This window comes from Boleophthalmus pectinirostris, unplaced genomic scaffold, assembly GCF_026225935.1.
Source record: "Boleophthalmus pectinirostris isolate CB_2022bp ecotype Guang Dong unplaced genomic scaffold, ASM2622593v1 HiC_scaffold_12, whole genome shotgun sequence".
In the NCBI taxonomy this organism is placed as follows: domain Eukaryota; kingdom Metazoa; phylum Chordata; class Actinopteri; order Gobiiformes; family Gobiidae; genus Boleophthalmus; species Boleophthalmus pectinirostris.
In genome coordinates, this window is record NW_026571018.1 from 40,238,885 (window position 1) to 40,258,884 (window position 20,000).

General features: G+C 47.3%; 2 protein-coding genes across 2 annotated transcripts in view; one reads left to right on the plus strand and one right to left on the minus strand.

Annotated features, from left to right (window-relative positions):
- The first annotated feature begins 1,048 nt into the window (after window positions 1-1,048).
- si:ch211-256m1.8 (uncharacterized) lies at window positions 1,049-3,871 on the plus strand. Its single transcript, XM_055148291.1, is given in 2 exon segments — window positions 1,049-1,840; window positions 1,842-3,871. Coding segments are annotated over 2 exon segments (2,814 nt in total). The 5' UTR covers window positions 1,049-1,056.
- Window positions 3,872-9,595: 5,724 nt separating this feature from the next.
- Window positions 9,596-20,000, minus strand: part of foxred1 (FAD-dependent oxidoreductase domain containing 1) — a 22,990-nt gene continuing 12,585 nt past the window's right edge. The window contains exons 5-13 of the mRNA XM_055148292.1: window positions 19,842-19,952; window positions 18,134-18,252; window positions 17,489-17,583; window positions 14,008-14,109; window positions 13,842-13,918; window positions 13,397-13,557; window positions 13,008-13,137; window positions 10,697-10,801; window positions 9,596-10,040 (exon numbers count right to left, since the gene is read on the minus strand). Coding sequence (XP_055004267.1) covers window positions 9,786-10,040; window positions 10,697-10,801; window positions 13,008-13,137; window positions 13,397-13,557; window positions 13,842-13,918; window positions 14,008-14,109; window positions 17,489-17,583; window positions 18,134-18,252; window positions 19,842-19,952 — 1,155 coding nt within the window. The 3' untranslated portion in view covers window positions 9,596-9,785. The remainder of the gene's footprint in view (window positions 10,041-10,696; window positions 10,802-13,007; window positions 13,138-13,396; window positions 13,558-13,841; window positions 13,919-14,007; window positions 14,110-17,488; window positions 17,584-18,133; window positions 18,253-19,841; window positions 19,953-20,000) is intronic.

A 20,000-nucleotide genomic window follows, 5' to 3' on the forward strand; every position in this document is an offset into this window, starting at 1 on the left:
GTGGTGTTCCGGGACAGCACTGCTGGGATGCTGTTTGAACACACTGGGGTGGACGGGATGGTGGCCTGTCTCGTGACGAAGGCCATTTACAATCTGTCTGAGACTGTGGACTTCAGTGGAGTCCGCGGTGACTCTCCAAACCTGAACGGGTCTGTCACTTCTGCTGGTCCAGTGTCTTTATCGTTGCCTTTAGAAGGTGTCAAATATCCACAACCAAGTTCCAACAGAAAATGCACTTACCCCATCCTCTCCTTCGACCTGCCCGCGTATCCTGACGCCCTGGCCACCCTCAGCGGGCACAGAGGTCTGTACGACGCCTGGATCACCTTCTCACTGCAGCTCGCCCTGAGGCAGACCGAAGGGGAGTCAGCGTCTAGTCACATCCTGGTCACGCCCACCCATATGCGCCACTTCAAACACGGTCGATGTGACCCCACCTACTCCCTCACCTGCCATTCCCGCAGGCTGATCGACGCGATAGCCTCCAGCATGAGCCCGGAGAACACCGGCCAGTGCGCTCCAGAGATCTTACGCCTCTTCCATGTCGCTTTTCTGGAGCACAAAGCCCTGATCAAAAACACTAAGAACGGGCGAGGAGTGGGCCCTCACCTGGCTGCCCTGCGGAGGTCTTTGCCCTCGGACAACCCTCTGAGAAAGTTCTTCGACCCCTTCGGCTGCCCGTCTGTGTACCTCTCGGGGAGTCTGCTGGACGGCGTCGAGTGCATTGTCGGCAACGTCTATGCTCAAAACCAGCTCTCAGTAACGTACTTTGGAAAGAAAGACAATGTTCGCATTCTGCTGAACGCCAAAGGGACTTTTACTCAGAACTTGGACAATCTCACTGAAAATCTGAAGTCAAGTCTGCAGTTAGTCCAGCTCATAGCGCTGAGGTATTCCATCGCATGTCAGATGGGGGCTCTGGAATGTCTTCTGCAAAAAGGTCAAACTGATAAAATGAACGGAGAACTTTGTTACGCGGATACTCACGACTTTGCCCCCAAATCCAGTCCTGCCTGCACTTTGTTAATCCACGGCGGGGCTGGAGAGGACCTGATGATGAACCCTTTGGTGGTCAGAGTTATCGAGTTTGCTTTAGAAGCAGCTTTATCTGTCGGATCTCAGGTTCTGCAACAGGGCGGGAAGAGCGTAGACGCGGTTCAGAGGTCGGTGGAGGCGCTGGAGAACTGCTTCCTGTTTAACGCCGGTAAAGGCTCGGTGCTCAACCAGGAAGGCAAGCACGAACTGGAAGCGAGCATCGTCGACGGCCGGTCCATGAAGTCAGGGTCCGTCGCCTGTGTGGAGCATGTTAAGAACCCGATCAAAGCAGCCAGGAGCGTGATGGAGAAATGCCAGCACGCGCTTCTCGTAGGGCAGGGGGCGGAGGAGTTCTGGCAGGCGCAGGACGACAGGGACAGGCCGGTCGAGCCCACGTACTTCCACACCTACGTCAGGCAGGGACAACTCACCGCCAAGCTCAGTAACGACAGCAAACAGAAGAACAGCCACCCCCAAACGGTCGGCGCGGTAGCTTTAGACTCCGAGCGAGGTTTAGCCGCCGCGGCCTCCACCGGCGGGCTCGTGGGGAAGTTAAAGGGGCGAGTTGGGGACACGGCGGTGGTCGGAGCGGGCGTGTACGCGGACGACAGCGTAGCGATCTCCTGCTCCGGTGACGGCGACGTGTTTCTCAGACACTCGGTCGCGCACAAAATAGCCGGCCTCTACCGCCACAAAGGGTACAGTCTTAGGCAGGCGTGCAGGGAGGTGATGGAGGACCACCTGAAAGGCGTCTGCGCGGGTCATCGCCGTCGACAGGAAGGGCGACGCCGTGATAGAAACTAACGCCGGTGTTATGTTCGTGGGGACGATAATAAACGGTATCCCTCGAGTCGAAGCTTTAAGGCCCATGAAAAACGTCTCTCATGCAATTTGGGAGTCGGATGAGCTGGTGGCACATCTGCACCCCAACCCCTGGACGCCCGGCGCAACCGTCCTGACGCGAAAGACCTTCAGCGGGGCAGAGAGCATTTTCAATTTACCAATCCCGGACTACGTGGCCCTGCTGGAGGCGGCGAAATGTGTGTCCCACCTGTTGTGTGAGCGCCTCGCGGCACAGCGATGTTCTCTTGTTTTTTACCCGTCACAAAAGCATCCAGCGCAAATCAGACTCCTCCCCCTGCACGGTGTCTCCCCCAAGTGGCAGCCGCAGGTGGCGCCAGACCAAGAATTTAACGCCTATGACCCCGGCTTCTGTACGTCGAAAAATGGCCTCAAATGGAACCCCGAAGAACTAACCGAAGTCCAGGCGAAGATTAGAAATGTTTTACCGACGCCAAACGCTCCGCCCTGTTTCGATTTTCACGGCGACCGCGATCGCGACGACCTCTTCAGCCGCATCGTCCGCGGCGCGCAGCAGCAGTGGAGGGTCTGGGAGGACGAAGCTCATGTCGCGTTTTTGAGCCCGTACCCCAACACGCCCGGATGCACCGTCGTCGTCCCGCGGAAACCTCTGCCCAGTGACGTGTTCCGCCTGGGAAGCGCGGACTACGAGGCGCTGATCTTGGCCACTTATAAAGTGGCTCGACTTGTCCGAAAAGGGCTGCGAGCGCGAGGCGTGGCTCTGGTCTTTGAAGGGTTCGAGGTCGATTACGCCCACGCCAAACTGTTTCCTCTGCTGCCCGCGCCGACCGGCACCGAGCTCCAAACCAAAACTCCAGCGGAATCCTTCCAAACGTACCCCGGGTTCGTGTCGTCCGCGGACGGTCCGGCTGCCGATTTGGACGATCTGAAAACCGTTCACGCTAAACTCACGCAGTGCCGACCTCCGCGCTCGTGGCAGCTCCCCCAGTCGCACGCGACCGCCGCCATCACGAGCGACTGGTACCGTAATCTGTTCCGAATTCAAAACACGCTCTTCCACAGCACCGTGGAGTATTTTCACACCGTGCGCCGGTACTCGTACGCCCTGACGCCGCTGACCACAGACACCATCTCCTCGCCCATGGGTCTGGGCTCCGACTCCGAACCCGTGTCCGTTCACCTCTTGGGTCACGACGTGTACCTGGCCGACTCCATGCAGTTCGTACTCGAGTACTTCCTGCGCTTCCAGGACGACCTCCCGGGGACGTACTACATTTCTCCCAGTTTCCGAGGCGAGGACCCGGACGACACGCACCTGAACCAGTTCTACCACGTGGAGTGCGAACTGCGGGGAAACATGAACGACGCCATTTCCGTCGCGGAGGGATACGTGGCTCATCTGACCGAGGCCATGTTGAAAAATCACTCCGACGTCATCCTGAAAACGGCCGGGAGCCTTTCGCACGCCACAGATCTGCTCCGTAAACTCGCAGGGAATCGTCCGCTCCCGCGCGTCACCCTGGACGACGCCATCCCGATGATGACCGAACCCGACTGCCTGGACTGGGTGCAGGACGGACAACCGCAGTTCGGCCGGAAGCTCACGAGGAAAGGCGAGCGTCTGTTGATGGAGAAGTTCGGCGGCGCGGTGTGGCTCACGGACATGGATCATCTGGCCGTGCCGTTTTACCAGGCGTACGCGGACGCGGACGCGGACGCGGACGGCGCGGGGCGGCGGAAGGCCAAGGCGGCGGACCTCCTGATCGGACTGGGAGAGACGGTGGGGTTAGGGGAGCGTCACCCGTCGCCCGCCCTGGTGCAAGACGCGCTGAGGCACCACGCTGTGCCCGAGGACTCGTACCGGTGGTACGTGGACATGCGGCGCGCGCGGCCGCTCGTCACCAGCGGCTGGGGCATCGGCACCGAGCGCTTCCTGTGCTGGATCCTGCGGCACCACGACGTCAGGGACATGCACATCATCCCCCGAATGAAAGGAGCCAAGTTCATGCCCTGAGTCCGACTCCCGAGTCCGACTCCCGAGTCCGACTCCCGAGTCCGACTCCCGAGTCCGACCCCCGAGTCCGACTCCCGAGTCCGACTCCCGAGTCCGACTCCCAGACCGAAGAGAAGAAGAAGAAGAGTCCAGACGTTTAGTCCGACTCGATTTTCAAAAATAAGAAAAACTAAATAATAATAATAATATAATCTTCATTATTTGTCTCCAAAATCAAAATAAATTAAAAAACAAAAAACAAAAAAACAGATAATGGACTAAACCAGGACTAAACCAGGACTAAACCAGGACTAAACCAGGACTAAACCAGGACTAAAGCTGGACTAAGTGTCGGGATTAGACAGGAGGTGCTCCAGCGTAGACTGTTGGGTAATCAGGACTGAGACCAGGACCAGACCAGGACCAGACCGGGACCAAAACTGGACAAGATCAGGACTCAGACCGCGACTGAGACCGGTTTAGTCCTGGTTTAGTCCTGGTTTAGTCCTGGTTTAGACCTGGTTTAGACCTGGTTTAGTCCTGGTTTAGTCCTGGTTTAGACCTGGTTTAGTCCTGGTTTAGTCCTGGTTTAGACCTGGTTTAGACCTGGTTTAGTCCTGGTTTAGACCTGGTTTAGACCTGGTTTAGTCCTGGTTTAGTCCTGGTTTAGTCCTGGTTTAGTCCTGGTTTAGACCTGGTTTAGTCCTGGTTTAGACCTGGTTTAGACCTGGTTTAGTCCTGGTTTAGTCCTGGTTTAGACCTGGTTTAGTCCTGGTTTTAGACCTGGTTTAGACCTGGTTAGTCCTGGTTTAGTCCTGGTTTAGACCTGGTTTAGTCCTTGGTTTAGTCCTGGTTTAGTCCTGGTTTAGACCTGGTTTAGTCCTGGTTTAGACCTGGTTTAGACCTGGTTCAGTCCTGGTTAGTCCTGGTTTAGACCTGGTTTAGTCCTGGTTTAGGTTTAGACCTGGTTTAGACCTGGTTTAGTCCTGGTTTAGACCTGGTTAGACCTGGTTTAGTCCTGGTTTAGTCCTGGTTTAGTCCTGGTTTAGTCCTGTTTAGACCTGGTTTAGTCCTGGTTTAGACCTGGTTTAGACCTGGTTTCCTGGTTTAGTCCTGTTTAGACCTGGTTTAGTCCTGGTTTCCTGGTTTAGACCTGGTTTAGTCCTGGTTTAGACCTGGTTTAGTCCTGGTTAGTCCTGGTTTAGACCTGTTTAGTTTAGACCTGGTTTAGACCTGGTTAGTCCTGGTTTAGTCCTGGTTTAGACCTGGTTTAGTCCTGGTTTAGTCCTGGTTTAGACCTGGTTTAGTCCTGGTTTAGTCCTGGTTTAGTCCTGGTTTAGTCCTGGTTTAGTTCATTTTCTGTTTTCTCATTTTGGTTTTTGGAGACAAATATTAAAGAAAATGTTAGTTTTTTGGTTTTCTTCTTGTTGGTTTTATTTTGAAAATAAAATCAGTTTGGTGGTTTGGTCCTCGTCTTGAGTCTGTGTCTCCGTCCCACAGATTTACACAAAAACACAGATTTGTCCCAAAGTTTCTACACAAATGTCCCAGAGTCTCAGTTTTGGACCAAAGTGAAACAGTAAAGACACAAACTGACATTAGTTTGAGTCAAAATACAGAAAATCTGATTCAAAACAACCAAAATGTTTGATTAAAGACACAGTGTGGGACTTTTCTGGACGAGTGTTTCAGGTTCAGGTCTGGGTTTGATTTTGATTTTAATATTTGATATTTGATGTTTGATTTGATGATTTGTAAACGTGGCTGATTTTGCTCCAGGTGATTTTCTGACACTTTTCATGTGATCGTTGATTCTGAGTCTGAGATTCACTTCAAATCAAACTTTTACTTCAAATCAAACTTTTACTTCAAATCAAACTTTTACTTCAAATCAAACTTTTACTTCAAATCAAACTTTTACTTCAAATCAAACTTTTACTTCAAATCAAACTTTTACTTCAAATCAAACTTTTACTTCAAATCAAACTTTTACTTCAAATCAAACTGACAGATTTTCTTTGTTTGCTGAGATTTATTAAAAACATTTATGAAAATAAAAACCTGTTTTTGTCATTTTTACAGAAGAAAACAAAAAAATATTTAAAATAAAATTAAAAACAAATATTAATATTAATCTGGCGTCATTACGACAATAAACTGAACCTGGACTAAACCAGGACTAAACCAGGACTAAACCAGGACTAAACCAGGACTAAACCAGGTCTAAACCAGGACTAAACCAGGTCTAAACCAGGACTAAACCAGGTCTAAAACCAGGACTAAACCAGGACTAAACCAGGTCTAAAACCAGGACTAAACCAGGTCTAAACCAGGACTAAACCAGGACTAAACCTGGTCTAAACCAGGACTAAACCAGGTCTAAACCAGGACTAAATCCATATATAATCAGACATTGTGAGTGTGAGCGGCGTCGCCTCTCCACAGATCTGACCTGTAACTGTGTGTGGTTTGGTCTCCGTGGAGACAAGCGTCTGACGAAGCCTCCAGCAGAAAAGTGACACGGTGCAGCTTTAAAATTCCAAATGTGACAAAGTCAATGTTTTTGTAAACGTGAGCGTCGCCCCCTGGTGACGAGTCTGACACACGACGCTCCAAATCCAAGAGCAGGAAATGTACTTTCAAATGTAATCCCCTACAGATTACAGATTACAGATTACACACCCCAAATGTAGTTTGTAACAGAATCCATTAAATGACTTAAAGTGAGTAATGTAATCTGATTACTTTGGATTACTTGATTTGTTGTAGAGAAACAAAGACGAGGAAATCTTCACATAAGAAGTTTTATCTGATAAAAGAAAATAAAAAGTCCAAACTTTACTGAACCAAATTAAAAATATTATTGATAAAAGACGAAGAAACACGTCCACACAGCAGGATTTAGTCCTGGTTTAGTCCTGGTTTAGACCTGGTTTAGACCTGGTTTAGACCTGGTTTAGTCCTGGTTTAGTCCTGGTTTAAACCTGGTTTAGACCTGGTTTAGACCTGGTTTAGTCCTGGTTTAGACCTGGTTTAGACCTGGTTTAATCCTGGTTTAGACCTGGTTTAGTCCTGGTTTAGACCTGGTTTAGACCTGGTTTAATCCTGGTTTAGACCTGGTTTAGTCCTGGTTTAGACCTGGTTTAGTTCTGGTTTAGACCTGGTTTTAGTCCTGGTTTAGTCCTGGTTTTAGACCTGGTTTAGACCTGGTTTAGACCTGGTTTAGACCTGGTTTAGTCCTGGTTTAGACCTGGTTTAGACCTGGTTTAGTCCTGGTTTAGACCTGGTTTAGACCTGGTTTAGACCTGGTTTAGACCTGGTTTAGACCTGGTTTAGACCTGGTTTAGACCTGTGTGACGGGTTCTATCTTGCTGTAATAACGATGGTTTAGTCAGAAGGATGTTTTTTTGAGTGTTTAATAGGTGTTAAAGTTCCCAAATAAAGAAAATTAATTAATTAATTAATAATGAGGAAAGGTAGATGGAAGACGAGGTTATGGAGGTGAAGGATTTGGCAGTGGACGTGTGTGCAGCCAAGGCTCCTGCGGTGGTGAGCGGACGGAAAATATGTAGCGGAGACCAGAGTGGACAGACGAGGAGCAACAGAGCGGGAACGGTGCAGAATGAATGAAACCAGGGGGTAGTTGGCGCGGGCTTGTTCAGGTGTGATTAAGTAAACACACACTCGGACGCAGCGACTCCGTCACAACCTGGTTTAGATCTGGTTTAGTCCTGGTTTAGACCTGGTTTAGTCCTGGTTTAGACCTGGTTTAGACCTGGTTTAGACCTGGTTTAGTCCTGGTTTAGTCCTGGTTTAGGTTTAGACCTGGTTTAGTCCTGGTTTAGACCTGGTTTAGTCCTGGTTTAGTCCTGGTTTAGACCTGGTTTAGTCCTGGTTTAGTCCTGGTTTAGTCCTGGTTTAGACCTGGTTTAGATCTGGTTTAGTCCTGGTTTAGACCTGGTTTAGTCCTGGTTTTAGACCTGGTTTAGGTTTAGACCTGGTTTAGACCTGGTTTAGATCTGGTTTAGACCTGGTTTAGTCCTGGTTTAGACCTGGTTTAGTCCTGGTTTAGTCCTGGTTTAGTCCTGGTTTAGACCTGGTTTAGATCTGGTTTAGTCCTGACCTGGTTTAGACCTGGTTTAGTCCTGGTTTAGACCTGGTTTAGTCCTGGTTTAGACCTGGTTTAGTCCTGGTTTAGTCCTGGTTTAGTCCTGGTTTTGTCCTGGTTTAGACCTGGTTTAGATCTGGTTTAGTCCTGGTTTAGACCTGGTTTAGTCCTGGTTTAGACCTGGTTTAGTTCTGGTTTAGACCTGGTTTAGACCTGGTTTAGATCTGGTTTAGTCCTGGTTTAGACCTGGTTTTAGTCCTGGTGGTTTAGTCCTGGTTTAGACCTGGTTTAGTCCTGGTTTAGTCCTGGTTTAGACCTGGTTTAGTCCTGGTTTAGACCTGGTTTAGTCCTGGTTTAGACCTGGTTTAGTCCTGGTTTAGACCTGGTTTAGTCCTGGTTTAGTCCTGGTTTAGTCCTGGTTTAGACCTGGTTTAGATCTGGTTTAGTCCTGGTTTAGACCTGGTTTAGTCCTGGTTTAGACCTGTTTAGTCCTGGTTTAGTCCTGGTTTAGACCTGGTTTAGATCTGGTTTAGTCCTGGTTTAGACCTGGTTTAGTCCTGGTTTAGACCTGGTTTAGACCTGGTTTAGTCCTGGTTTGGTTTAGTTAGACCTGGTTTAGTTTAGACCTGGTTTAGACCTGGTTTAGACCTGGTTTACCTGGTCCTGGTTTAGACCTGGTTTAGACCTGGTTTAATCCTGGTTTAGACCTGGTTTAGTCCTGGTTTAGTCCTGGTTTAGTCCTGGTTTAGACCTGGTTTAGACCTGGTTTAATCCTGGTTTAGACCTGGTTTAGTCCTGGTTTAGTCCTGGTTTAGACCTGGTTTAGTCCTGGTTTATCCTGGTTTAGACCTGGTTTAGTCCTGGTTTAGTCCTGGTTTAGACCTGGTTTAGTCCTGGTTTAGTCCTGGTTTAGTCCTGGTTTAGTCCTGGTTTAGTCCTGGTGCGGGGCCCGTCAGCTGCTGGTGTCCATGGAGATGTTCTTGCTTTACCTGCAATGTTCCAGATTGTGGCATTAAACCATCTCCACAGAGACGAGCAGGACACGGCCCCGGGCTGGACTTTACAGGTGAGATCTGTGAAGAGGCGACGCCGCTCAGTCAGAACAAAGTATTTATGAGAAATAAAACGACCCAGAGCCCAAGAAATCATCTCAGAAGTTTAATGTCGCACTGCGGAACATTCTGTACACAGTCTGATGTAAAGAGTCAGAGGAGGAGCCCCGTGTGGGCGAGCGCCGCGATGTCCCCCTCCCGACGCCGCGATGTCCCCCTCCCGACGCCGCGATGTCCCCCTCCCGACGCCGCGATGTCCCCTCCCGACGCCGCGGTCGCACCATGTCCCCCTCCCGACGCCGCGATGTCCCCCTCCCGACGCCGCGATGTCCCCCTCCCGACGCCGCGGTCGCACCATGTCCCCCTCCCGACGCCGCGATGTCCCCCTCCCGACGCCGCGATGTCCCCCTCCCGACGCCGCGGTCGCACCATGTCCCCCTCCCGACGCCGCGGTCGCACCATGTCCCCCTCCCGACGCCGCGGTCGCACCACGTCCCCCTCCCGACGCCGCGGTCGCACCACGTCCCCCTCCCGACGCCGCGGTCGCACCACGTCCCCCTCCCGACGCCGCGGTCGCACCACGTCCCCCTCCCGACGCCGCGGTCACACGATGTTCCCCTCCGCGGTCACACGATGTTCCCCTCCCGACGCCGCGGTCACACGATGTTCCCCTCCCGACGCCGCGGTCACACGATGTTCCCTCCCGACGCCGCGGTCACACGATGTTCCTCTCCCGACGCCGCGGTCACACGATGTTCCGCTCCCGACGCCGCGGTCACACGATGTTCCGCTCCAGGACGGGCTCTCGGCTGTAGATCCGTCTGAAGTCCAGGGCGCTCAGGTCGATGGTCGTGAAGGCTCCGTCCAGGATGAGTTCGGCGAGGCCTCGGCCCACGGCGGGCGAGTGCTGCAGGCCGTGGCCGCTGAAGCCCGTGGCGAAGTACATGTTGTTGACGAGGGGGTGCAGGCCCACGATGCCGTTCTGGTCGAAGGTGTTGTAGTCGTAGAAACCCGCCCAGGCGCTGGACACCTGCCCCCGACACACAACAGGACCAGACACACGTTTAAAGAACCACAACCCAGGACCCGACTTTACACCACAACGGGCACATGTGTGTGTAAGTGTGTGTGTAAATGTGTGTAAATGTTACACTTACACACACACACAGACACTTATACACACATTTACACACACATTTACATTTGCACACACATTCACACACATTTACACACATATTTGGACATACACTTACACACACATTTACACACACACACATTTACACACACATTTACACACACACTTACACACACATACACACACATTTACACACGTATTTAGACATACACTTACACATACATTTACATTTACACACACACATTTACACACACACTTACACACACACACACACACATTTACACACACACACATTTACACACACACTTAGACACACACATTTACACACACACACATTTACACACACATTTACACACACACATTTACACACACACACATTTACACACATTTACACACACACATTTACACACATTTACACACACACACATTTACACACACACACTTAGACACACACATTTACACACACACACATTTACACACATTTACACACACACACATTTACACACATTTACACACACACATTTACATTGGGATGAATCTGTTTTTTGTACCTTGAGTCGTTCAAACGCAGGGACACGTTGAGCCAGACTGGGCCACACTTTGTCCACGAAGAACTGATGGTCGACCTCCAGGTCCCTGGGGTCCGGCTCCTCGGCCTGAACACGAGAAACACACACAACACACACACACACACACACACACACACACACACACACACACACACACACACACACACACACACACACACACACACACACACACACACACACACACAGACACACACACACACACACACACACACACACACACACACACACACACACACACACACACACACACACACACACACACACACACACACACACACACACACACACACACACACACACACACACACACACACACACACACACACACACACACACACACACACACACACACACACACACACACACACACACACACACACACACACACACACACACACACACACACACACACACACACACAACACACACACACACACACACACACACACACACACACACACACACAACACACACACACACACACACACACACACACACACACACACACACACACACACACACACACACACACACACACACACACACACACACACACACACACACACACACACACACACACACACACACACACACACACACACACACACACACACACACACACACACACACACACACACACACACACACACACACACACACACACACACACACACACACACACACACACACACACACACACACACACACACACACACACACACAACACACGACACACACACACACACACACACACACACACACACACACACACACACACACAACACAGACACACACACACACACACACACACACACAACACAGACACACACACAACACACACACCACACAACACACGCACAACACAGACACACACCACACAACACACAACACAGACACACACACAACACACACCACAGACACACAACCCACACACACACAACACACACACACACACACACACACAACACAACACAACACACACACACACACAACACAGACACACACCACACACACAACACACAACACAACACAACACACACACAACACACACACACACACAACAGAGATACAGGAAAAAACAACAGTAAAAAAGCTGGAAAAAACGACTGATTCAATTGTTTTTGCTCAAAATTCTGCATCAAATTCAAGACTTTTGAAGTTTTATAAGACGTCAAAATATTCACTAAAGTACATTTTTAAACAGGTACTTTAATACTTCTACTTAAGTAGATTTTTCATGTGATACTTTTACTTTTACTTGAGTATTTTTTTGCTCCGGAGTACTTCTTCCACCTGCATCACTGTAATCTGACACAAAAGAAACACTTAAAGCTGTGGTCTGGTCCTGGCCTCAGGCCCGTCTCAATCACGGTCTGGTCCCAGACCTGGTTCAGACCTGGTTCAGACCTGGTTCAGACCTGGTTCAGACCTGGTTCAGACCTGGTTATCCATTTTTTTCCATTTTTCATTTAAACACAAAATTGAAAACTGTTTTTTCATTTTGGATTTGGAGACAAATAATGAAGAAAATATTAGTTTTTTTATTTTATTTTGAAAAACAAATGAACGAACGACACAAGGACTGATGATGTTGGATTTATTGTGTTGTGTCACTGTGTTGTTGTGTTGTTGTTGTGTTGTTGTGGTTGTTGTTGTGGTTGTATTGTTGTTGTTGTGGTTGTATTGTTGTGTTATTGTGTTGTGTCACTGTGTTGTTGTGTGTGTTGTTGTTGTTGTTGTTGTTGTTGTTGTTGTGTTGTTGTGTTATTGTGTTGTGTCACTGTGTTGTTGTTGTTGTTGTTGTTGTTGTTGTTGTTGTGTTGTGTTGTTGTTGTTGTTGTGTTGTTGTGTTGTGTTGTGTTGTTGTTGTTGTTGTTGTTGTTGTTGTGTTGTTGTTGTTGTTGTTGTGTGCTGTTGTTGTATTGTTGTTGTGGTTGTTGTATTGTTGTTGTGTTGTTGTTGTTGTATTGTTGTTGTGTTGTTGTTGTTTTGTTGTTGTTGTTGTGTTATTGTTGTTGTATTGTTGTTGTATTGTTGTTGTTGTTGTTGTGTTGTTGTTGTTGTTGTTGTTGTTGTTGTTGTTGTTGTTGTTGTTGTTGTATTGTTGTTGTTGTTGTTGTTGTTGTTGTGTTGTTGTTGTTGTTGTATTGTTGTTGTGTTGTTGTTGTTGTTGTGTTGTTGTGTTATTGTGTTGTGTCACTGTGTTGTTGTTGTTGTTGTTGTTGTTGTTGTTGTTGTTGTTGTGTTGTGTTGTGTGTCGTTTGCGTCACACCTCCAGAGGCGACGCTCCGGTGATGTAGTTCCCCCCGAGTCCCTCCCTCCTGAAGTAAACTCCGGAATAATCGATGAGGAAGGGCGTGTCCAGACCGGGCCCGTCCGGACAGTGCACCACGTACACGAACCTGCACGAGAACATCGAGAACATGAACGAGAACATGAACGAGAACATGAACGAGAACCTGCACGAGAACATCGAGAACATGAACGAGAACATGAACGAGAACATGAACGAGAACATGAACGAGAACACGAGGAAACGTGTGCGTCAGGAACAAGCACCGCCCCACACCCGCTCCCCCGACCCACCAAGCACTGCCCCACACCCGCTCCCCCCGACCCGCCAGGCACCGCCCCACACCCGCTCCCCCCGACCCGCCAAACCTCTTCCGGGGCTCCACGGGCACGGGCACCCCCTCCACGGAGTCCTCGGGCCCAACGCCGATGCCCAACATCTGTGCCAGTCTCCCGGAGAAGGCCCCCGCCGCGTTCACCACAATGGAACACTCCACCGGCTGGTACTCCAGACTGTTGGGCATCTGGACCTGGGTACAGCGACACATGAGGGCACAGAGCACATGAGGGCACAGAGCACACGTGAGGGCACACACCACACGAGGGCACAGAGCACACGTGAGGGCACACACCACACGAGGGCACAGACTGGATGCATTGTTGGGACTCATTTTCACACACAACGCACACACATACACACACACTAACTGGAGGCACTGTTGGGACTCACTTTCACACACAAACACTAACTGGAAGCACTGTTGGGACTCACTTTCACACACACACACTAACTGGAGGCACTGTTGGGACTCACTTTGACAGATTTGATCCTGCGCAGAGTCACCTCGTCCCCGTCTCGAGTCGACACGGTGTTTGTTTTGTACTGGAAACCTGAAACACACACACAGGGTTAGTGCTCCTGTCTGCACCTGTCTGCTCCTGTCTGGAGGAGAGGAGGTGTGTGTGTGTGTGTGTGTGACCTGTGACTTCTCCTCGACACGGCGTCACTCCCATGGACACGGCCTTCCTCCTGAACGAACTGAGCAGAGACCAGGGATCAAACCAGCCCTCGTTCTCCAGGCCTGAAACACACAAACGAAACACACAACTGAAACACACAACACAACTGAAACACACAACTGAAACACACAACACACAACTGAAACACACAAATGAAACACACAACACACAACTGAAACACACAACTGAAACAACACAAACGAAACACACAACACACAACTGAAACACACAACACACAACGAAACACACAACTGAAAACACAACACAAACGAAACACACAACTGAAACACACAACACAACACACAAGACGCACACACAGTTCATGATCCTGGTCCCAGTTTGATGTCGTCCGTCACTTCTCAGAAAATAACTTTTGTATTTAATTCTCAAACTAAACTAAACACAGCGACTTCTATTAAAGTAACAAGCTGAAAACTGCAGACACAAAACACTCTGTTCCACCTCGTGATGTCATCATGTGGTCATACAGGAAGTGTCCCACTGTGTTTTTAAACTCCACACATCTTTACTAGAATCATCTAGATCAGTGGTGCTCAATACATCGATCTCGATCTACAGTCGATCTCCAAGGTCGTGTGGGTAGATCGTCGTGTCTCGTCTCGGACTCGTGTTTGGACTCGGTCTTGTCTCTCACTCGAGGTCTGACACTCAACAAGTGTGATCATATTTCATTCCGGCCGCTGCTGTTGGTAATAAACTTGTAGCGGGTGCAGGAGCGTGTGGGGCGTCTCAGTGCAGCCTGTGCGCTCATTTGAAACCCGCGGAGACTCTACGGCGCATCACAAACACACACGCTCCCTACGCACGGCTCGTCTGCGACAGCGTGTGCCCTCGTGTACCAGCGTGCATCACAGGGCAGGTTCAACTTCCTAAACATCCTACCTGTCCACCTGCCTCACGTCAGCACGCCGCCCCTCGCCTTTTCACGCTCTCGCTCCTTCCTGCGTACAGCCAACACAAGCCCCTCCCACAGTGCGGCTGATTAGAAGAGCAAGACCAAACGTGAAGCAAAAACCAGTCTAAATTTGTGTTCCAGTGTTGGCACAAAGCAGGTCTACAGCATAGAGCGGATCTACAGAACAGACCTACTGCCACATTTGGCTGAAGTTTGTCTAACAAAAGTGACAAATGCATCTGTGTTTGTCACGATGTGCGTTTGGTTTGGTAAACGTGCAGAGGCTGGTAAATATCACTGCAAAACCACAAAAGAATGAAACTCCAGTTTGGAACTTTAAAAAACAGGTTTAAAAATCTTCCTTCACTTTTTTCACAGTTTTGTGTAAAGTGCCAGAGGAAGTTCTCTTAAAGAAGAGGTTCTCAAACTGTGGGGGAGGGTCCAGAAAAGGGCACAGAGTGTTTCAGTGCAGTTTGTTTGACTTTGTATCAGGTCGATCATTTTGACTTGGTCATTTTGTAAGAAGCTCACATGATGAAAAAGTGTGAACACCTCTGGTCTGGATTATTTCAGTCCTGGATTCACTGATCTCGACTGAACTAAAAAGAAAAGGAAACAACCACTTCATGACATCACGAGGTGGAACAGAGTGTTTGGAGCTTTGGAGATGTAACAGACTCAGAATGAAGATTAACTCAAACAAACACAACTCCAGCTCTGAGTGTGACCAGGACCATCAGAACATGAGAACATGAGAACAGTAGAACATGAGAACAGTAGAACATGAGAACAGTAGAACATAGAACAGTAGAACAGTAGAACAGTAGAACAGTAGAACATTAGAACAGTAGAACAGTAGAACATTAGAACATGAGAACAGTAGAACATTAGAACAGTAGAACAGTAGAACAGTAGAACATTAGAACAGTAGAACATTAGAACAGTAGAACATTAGAACAGTAGAACAGTAGAACATTAGAACATGAGAACAGTAGAACATTAGAACAGTAGAACAGTAGAACAGTAGAACATTAGAACAGTAGAACAGTAGAACATTAGAACAGTAGAACAGTAGAGCAGTAGAACATTAGAACAGTAGAACATTAGAACAGTAGAACAGTAGAAGAGTAGAACATTAGAACAGTAGAACATTAGAGCAGTAGAACAGTAGAACAGTAGAACATTAGAACAGTAGAACATTAGAACAGTAGAACAGTAGAACAGTAGAACAGTAGAACAGTAGAACATTAGAAACAGTAGAGAACAGTAGAACAGTAGAACAGTAGAACATTAGAACAGTAGAACAGTAGAACAGTAGAACAGTAGAACAGTAGAACAGTAGAACAGTAGAACATTAGAACAGTAGAACATTAGAACAGTAGAACAGTAGAACATTAGAACAGTAGAACAGTAGAACATTAGAACAGTAGAACAGTAGAACAGTAGAACAGTAGAACAGTAGAACAGAACATTAGAACAGTAGAACATTAGTAGAACAGTAGAACAGTAGAACAGTAGAACAGTAGAACATTAGAACAGTAGAACAGTAGAACATTAGAACAGTAGAACAGTAGAACATTAGAACAGTAGAACAGTAGAACATTAGAACATTAGAACAGTAGAACATTAGAACAGTAGAACAGTAGAACATTAGAACAGTAGAACAGTAGAACATTAGAACAGTAGAACAGTAGAACATTAGAACAGTAGAACATTAGAACAGTAGAACAGTAGAACATTAGAACAGTAGAACAGTAGAACAGTAGAACAGTAGAACATTAGAACATTAGAACAGTAGAACATTAGAACAGTTAGAACAGTAGAACATTAGAACATTAGAACATTAGAACAGTAGAACAGTAGTAGAACAGTAGAACAGTAGAACAGTAGAACATTAGAACAGTAGAACATTAGAACAGTAGAACAGTAGAACATTAGAACAGTAGAACATTAGAACAGTAGAACATTAGAACATTAGAACAGTAGAACATTAGAACAGTAGAACAGTAGAACAGTAGAACATTAGAACAGTAGAACATTAGAACAGTAGAACATTAGAACAGTAGAACAGTAGTAGAACAGTAGAACATTAGAACAGTAGAACAGTAGAACAGTAGAACATTAGAACAGAACATTAGAACATTAGAACAGTAGAACAGTAGAACAGTAGAACATTAGAACAGTAGAACAGAACATTAGAACAGTAGAACAGTAGAACAGTAGAACAGTAGAACATTAGAACAGTAGAACAGTAGAACAGTAGAACATTAGAACAGTAGAACAGTAGAACATTAGAACAGTTAGAACAGTAGAACATTAGAACAGTAGAACATTAGAACAGTAGAACATTAGAACAGTAGAACAGTAGAACAGTAGAACATTAGAACAGTAGAACAGTAGAACATTAGAACAGTAGAACATTAGAACAGTAGAACATTAGAACAGTAGAACATTAGAACAGTAGAACAGTAGAACAGTAGAACATGAGTGTGTGTTAAACCTGTGAGGGTCTGTGTGTCTCTCACCGTACGAGGCCAGAACGACTCCGTCAGTGTTGATCCAGGGAAACTTGTCCTTGAGTTGAGTGGGAGACAGGAGAGACACTTTGGCTCCTGCAGATCTGAACACGACAAACATCAACGTGAGCCACAGCAACAGATGATGTTCCACAGTGTGACTTTAAACTGCTCCACTTTATATGTACTCAGGGACACGTTTAAGAAAAGAGAAACACCTCGAAAACCAGGACTAAACCAGGACTGAACCAGGTCTAAACCAGGACTAAACCAGGACTAAACCAGGTCTAAACAAGGACTAAACCAGGACTAAACCAGGACTGAACCAGGACTGAACCAGGTCTAAACCAGGACTAAACCAGGTCTGACCCAGTCGAGTGACTGCAGTGTTTCTATCATCTGTTTATTGTCTGTATATTTATGGCAAAGGAGAAGTTAAATTAGTCTTGTGTACGACTGACGTTTATTTGGTTGAAACATAAACTCTGAATATATTTACATGTGAAGGTGGAGCAGATTTTATATTTTCTGTGGTCCAATCACAGGCTGCTCTTGTGCTCGTCTTGTTGCTATGGAGACACTTTTATCTTTCCACAAAATTCTAATCTAAAACTGTCCCGTCGTATAATGTGAAACAAAGTGAGAGTCCTGGACCTCTGCGTCTTGTAGTTTTCCTCCATGATGTGAGCCACGTCTTCACTGGCCACAAACAAATACCCCGAGTGCTGGAACTGCAGGTCCACCGGGTCCTCGTTCAGAACACCCAGATGATCCTGAAACACACCACCCACCGTGAGTACTACTGTACTAAACCAGACTGAAGTACCAGACTACTGACTAAACACAGAGGACTAAACCAGAGGACTACTAAACCAGGAACCAGAACTGACTACTGAGACTAAACCAGACTAAACCAGGACTGAACTAAACCAGGACTAAACCAGGACTAAACCAGACTAAACCAGGACTAAACCAGGACTAAACCAGAACTAAACCAGGACTAAACCAGACTAAACCAGGACTAAACCAGGACTAAACCAGGACTAAACCAGGACTAAACCAGGACTAAACCAGGACTAAACCAGAACTAAACCAGGACTAAACCAGACTAAACCAGGACTAAACCAGGACTAAACCAGGACTAAACCAGAACTAAACCAGGAACTAAACCAGGACTAAACCAGGACTAAACCAGGAACTAAACCAGGACTAAACCAGGACTAAACCAGGACTAAACCAGGACTGACTGACTAAACCAGGACTAAACCAGGACTAAACCAGGACTAAACCAGGACTAAACACTAAACCAGGACTAAACCATCTGAAACAAACCAGTGTGAACAGTGTGTGTTCTTTAGTGTGAAACAGTGTGTGTTCTTAGTGTGAACAGTGTGTGTAGTGTGAACAGTGTGTGTTCTTTAGTGTGAACAGTGTGTGTTCTTTAGTGTGAACAGTGTGTGTTCTTTAGTGTGAACAGTGTGTGTTCTTTAGTGTGAACAGTGTGTGTTCTTTAGTGTGAACAGTGTGTGTTCTTTAGTGTGAACAGTGTGTGTTCTTTAGTGTGTCAGTGTGTGTTCTTTAGTGTGAACAGTGTGTGTTCTTTAGTGTGTCAGTGTGTGTTCTTTAGTGTGAACAGTGTGTGTTCTTTAGTGTGAACAGTGTGTGTTCTTTAGTGTGAACAGTGTGTGTAGTGTGAACAGTGTGTGTTCTTTAGTGTGAACAGTGTGTGTTCTTTAGTGTGTCAGTGTGTGTTCTTTAGTGTGAACAGTGTGTGTTCTTTAGTGTGAACAGTGTGTGTTTTTTAGTGTGTGAACAGTGTGTGTGTTCTTTAGTGTGAACAGTGTGTTCAGTGTGTGTCAGTGTGTGTTCTTTAGTGTGAACTTTAGTGTGAACAGTGTGTGTGTCTGTTCTTTAGTGTGAACAGTGTGTGTTCTTTAGTGTGAACAGTGTGTGTTCTTTAGTGTGAACAGTGTGTGTTCTTTAGTGTGAACAGTGTGTGTTCTTTAGTGTGAACAGTGTGTGTTCTTTAGTGTCAGTGTGTGTTCTTTAGTGTGAACAGTGTGTGTTCTTTAGTGTGAACAGTGTGTGTTCTTTAGTGTGAACTTGAGTGTGTGTTCTTTAGTGTGAACAGTGTGTGTTCTTTAGTGTGAACAGTGTGTGTTCAGTGTGTGTAGTGTGAACAGTGTGTGTGTGTGTTCTTTAGTGTGAACAGTGTGTGTTCTTTAGTGTGAACAGTGTGTGTTCTTTAGTGTGAACAGTGTGTGTTCTTTAGTGTGAACAGTGTGTGTTCTTTAGTGTGAACAGTGTGTGTTCTTTAGTGTGAACAGTGTGTGTTCTTTAGTGTGAAGAGGAGCAGACGTACGTTGATGTTCCTCATGAAGTGGGCGGAGTGCAGAGACAGGAGGATGTTCTCCGGGAGCGAGAACTGCTGCCTGATGCCTCCAGCCGACAGCACCGTGGACGCCTGCGAGTACTGCAACAAAACACACCGATTATTCACATTTACACACCGATTATTCAC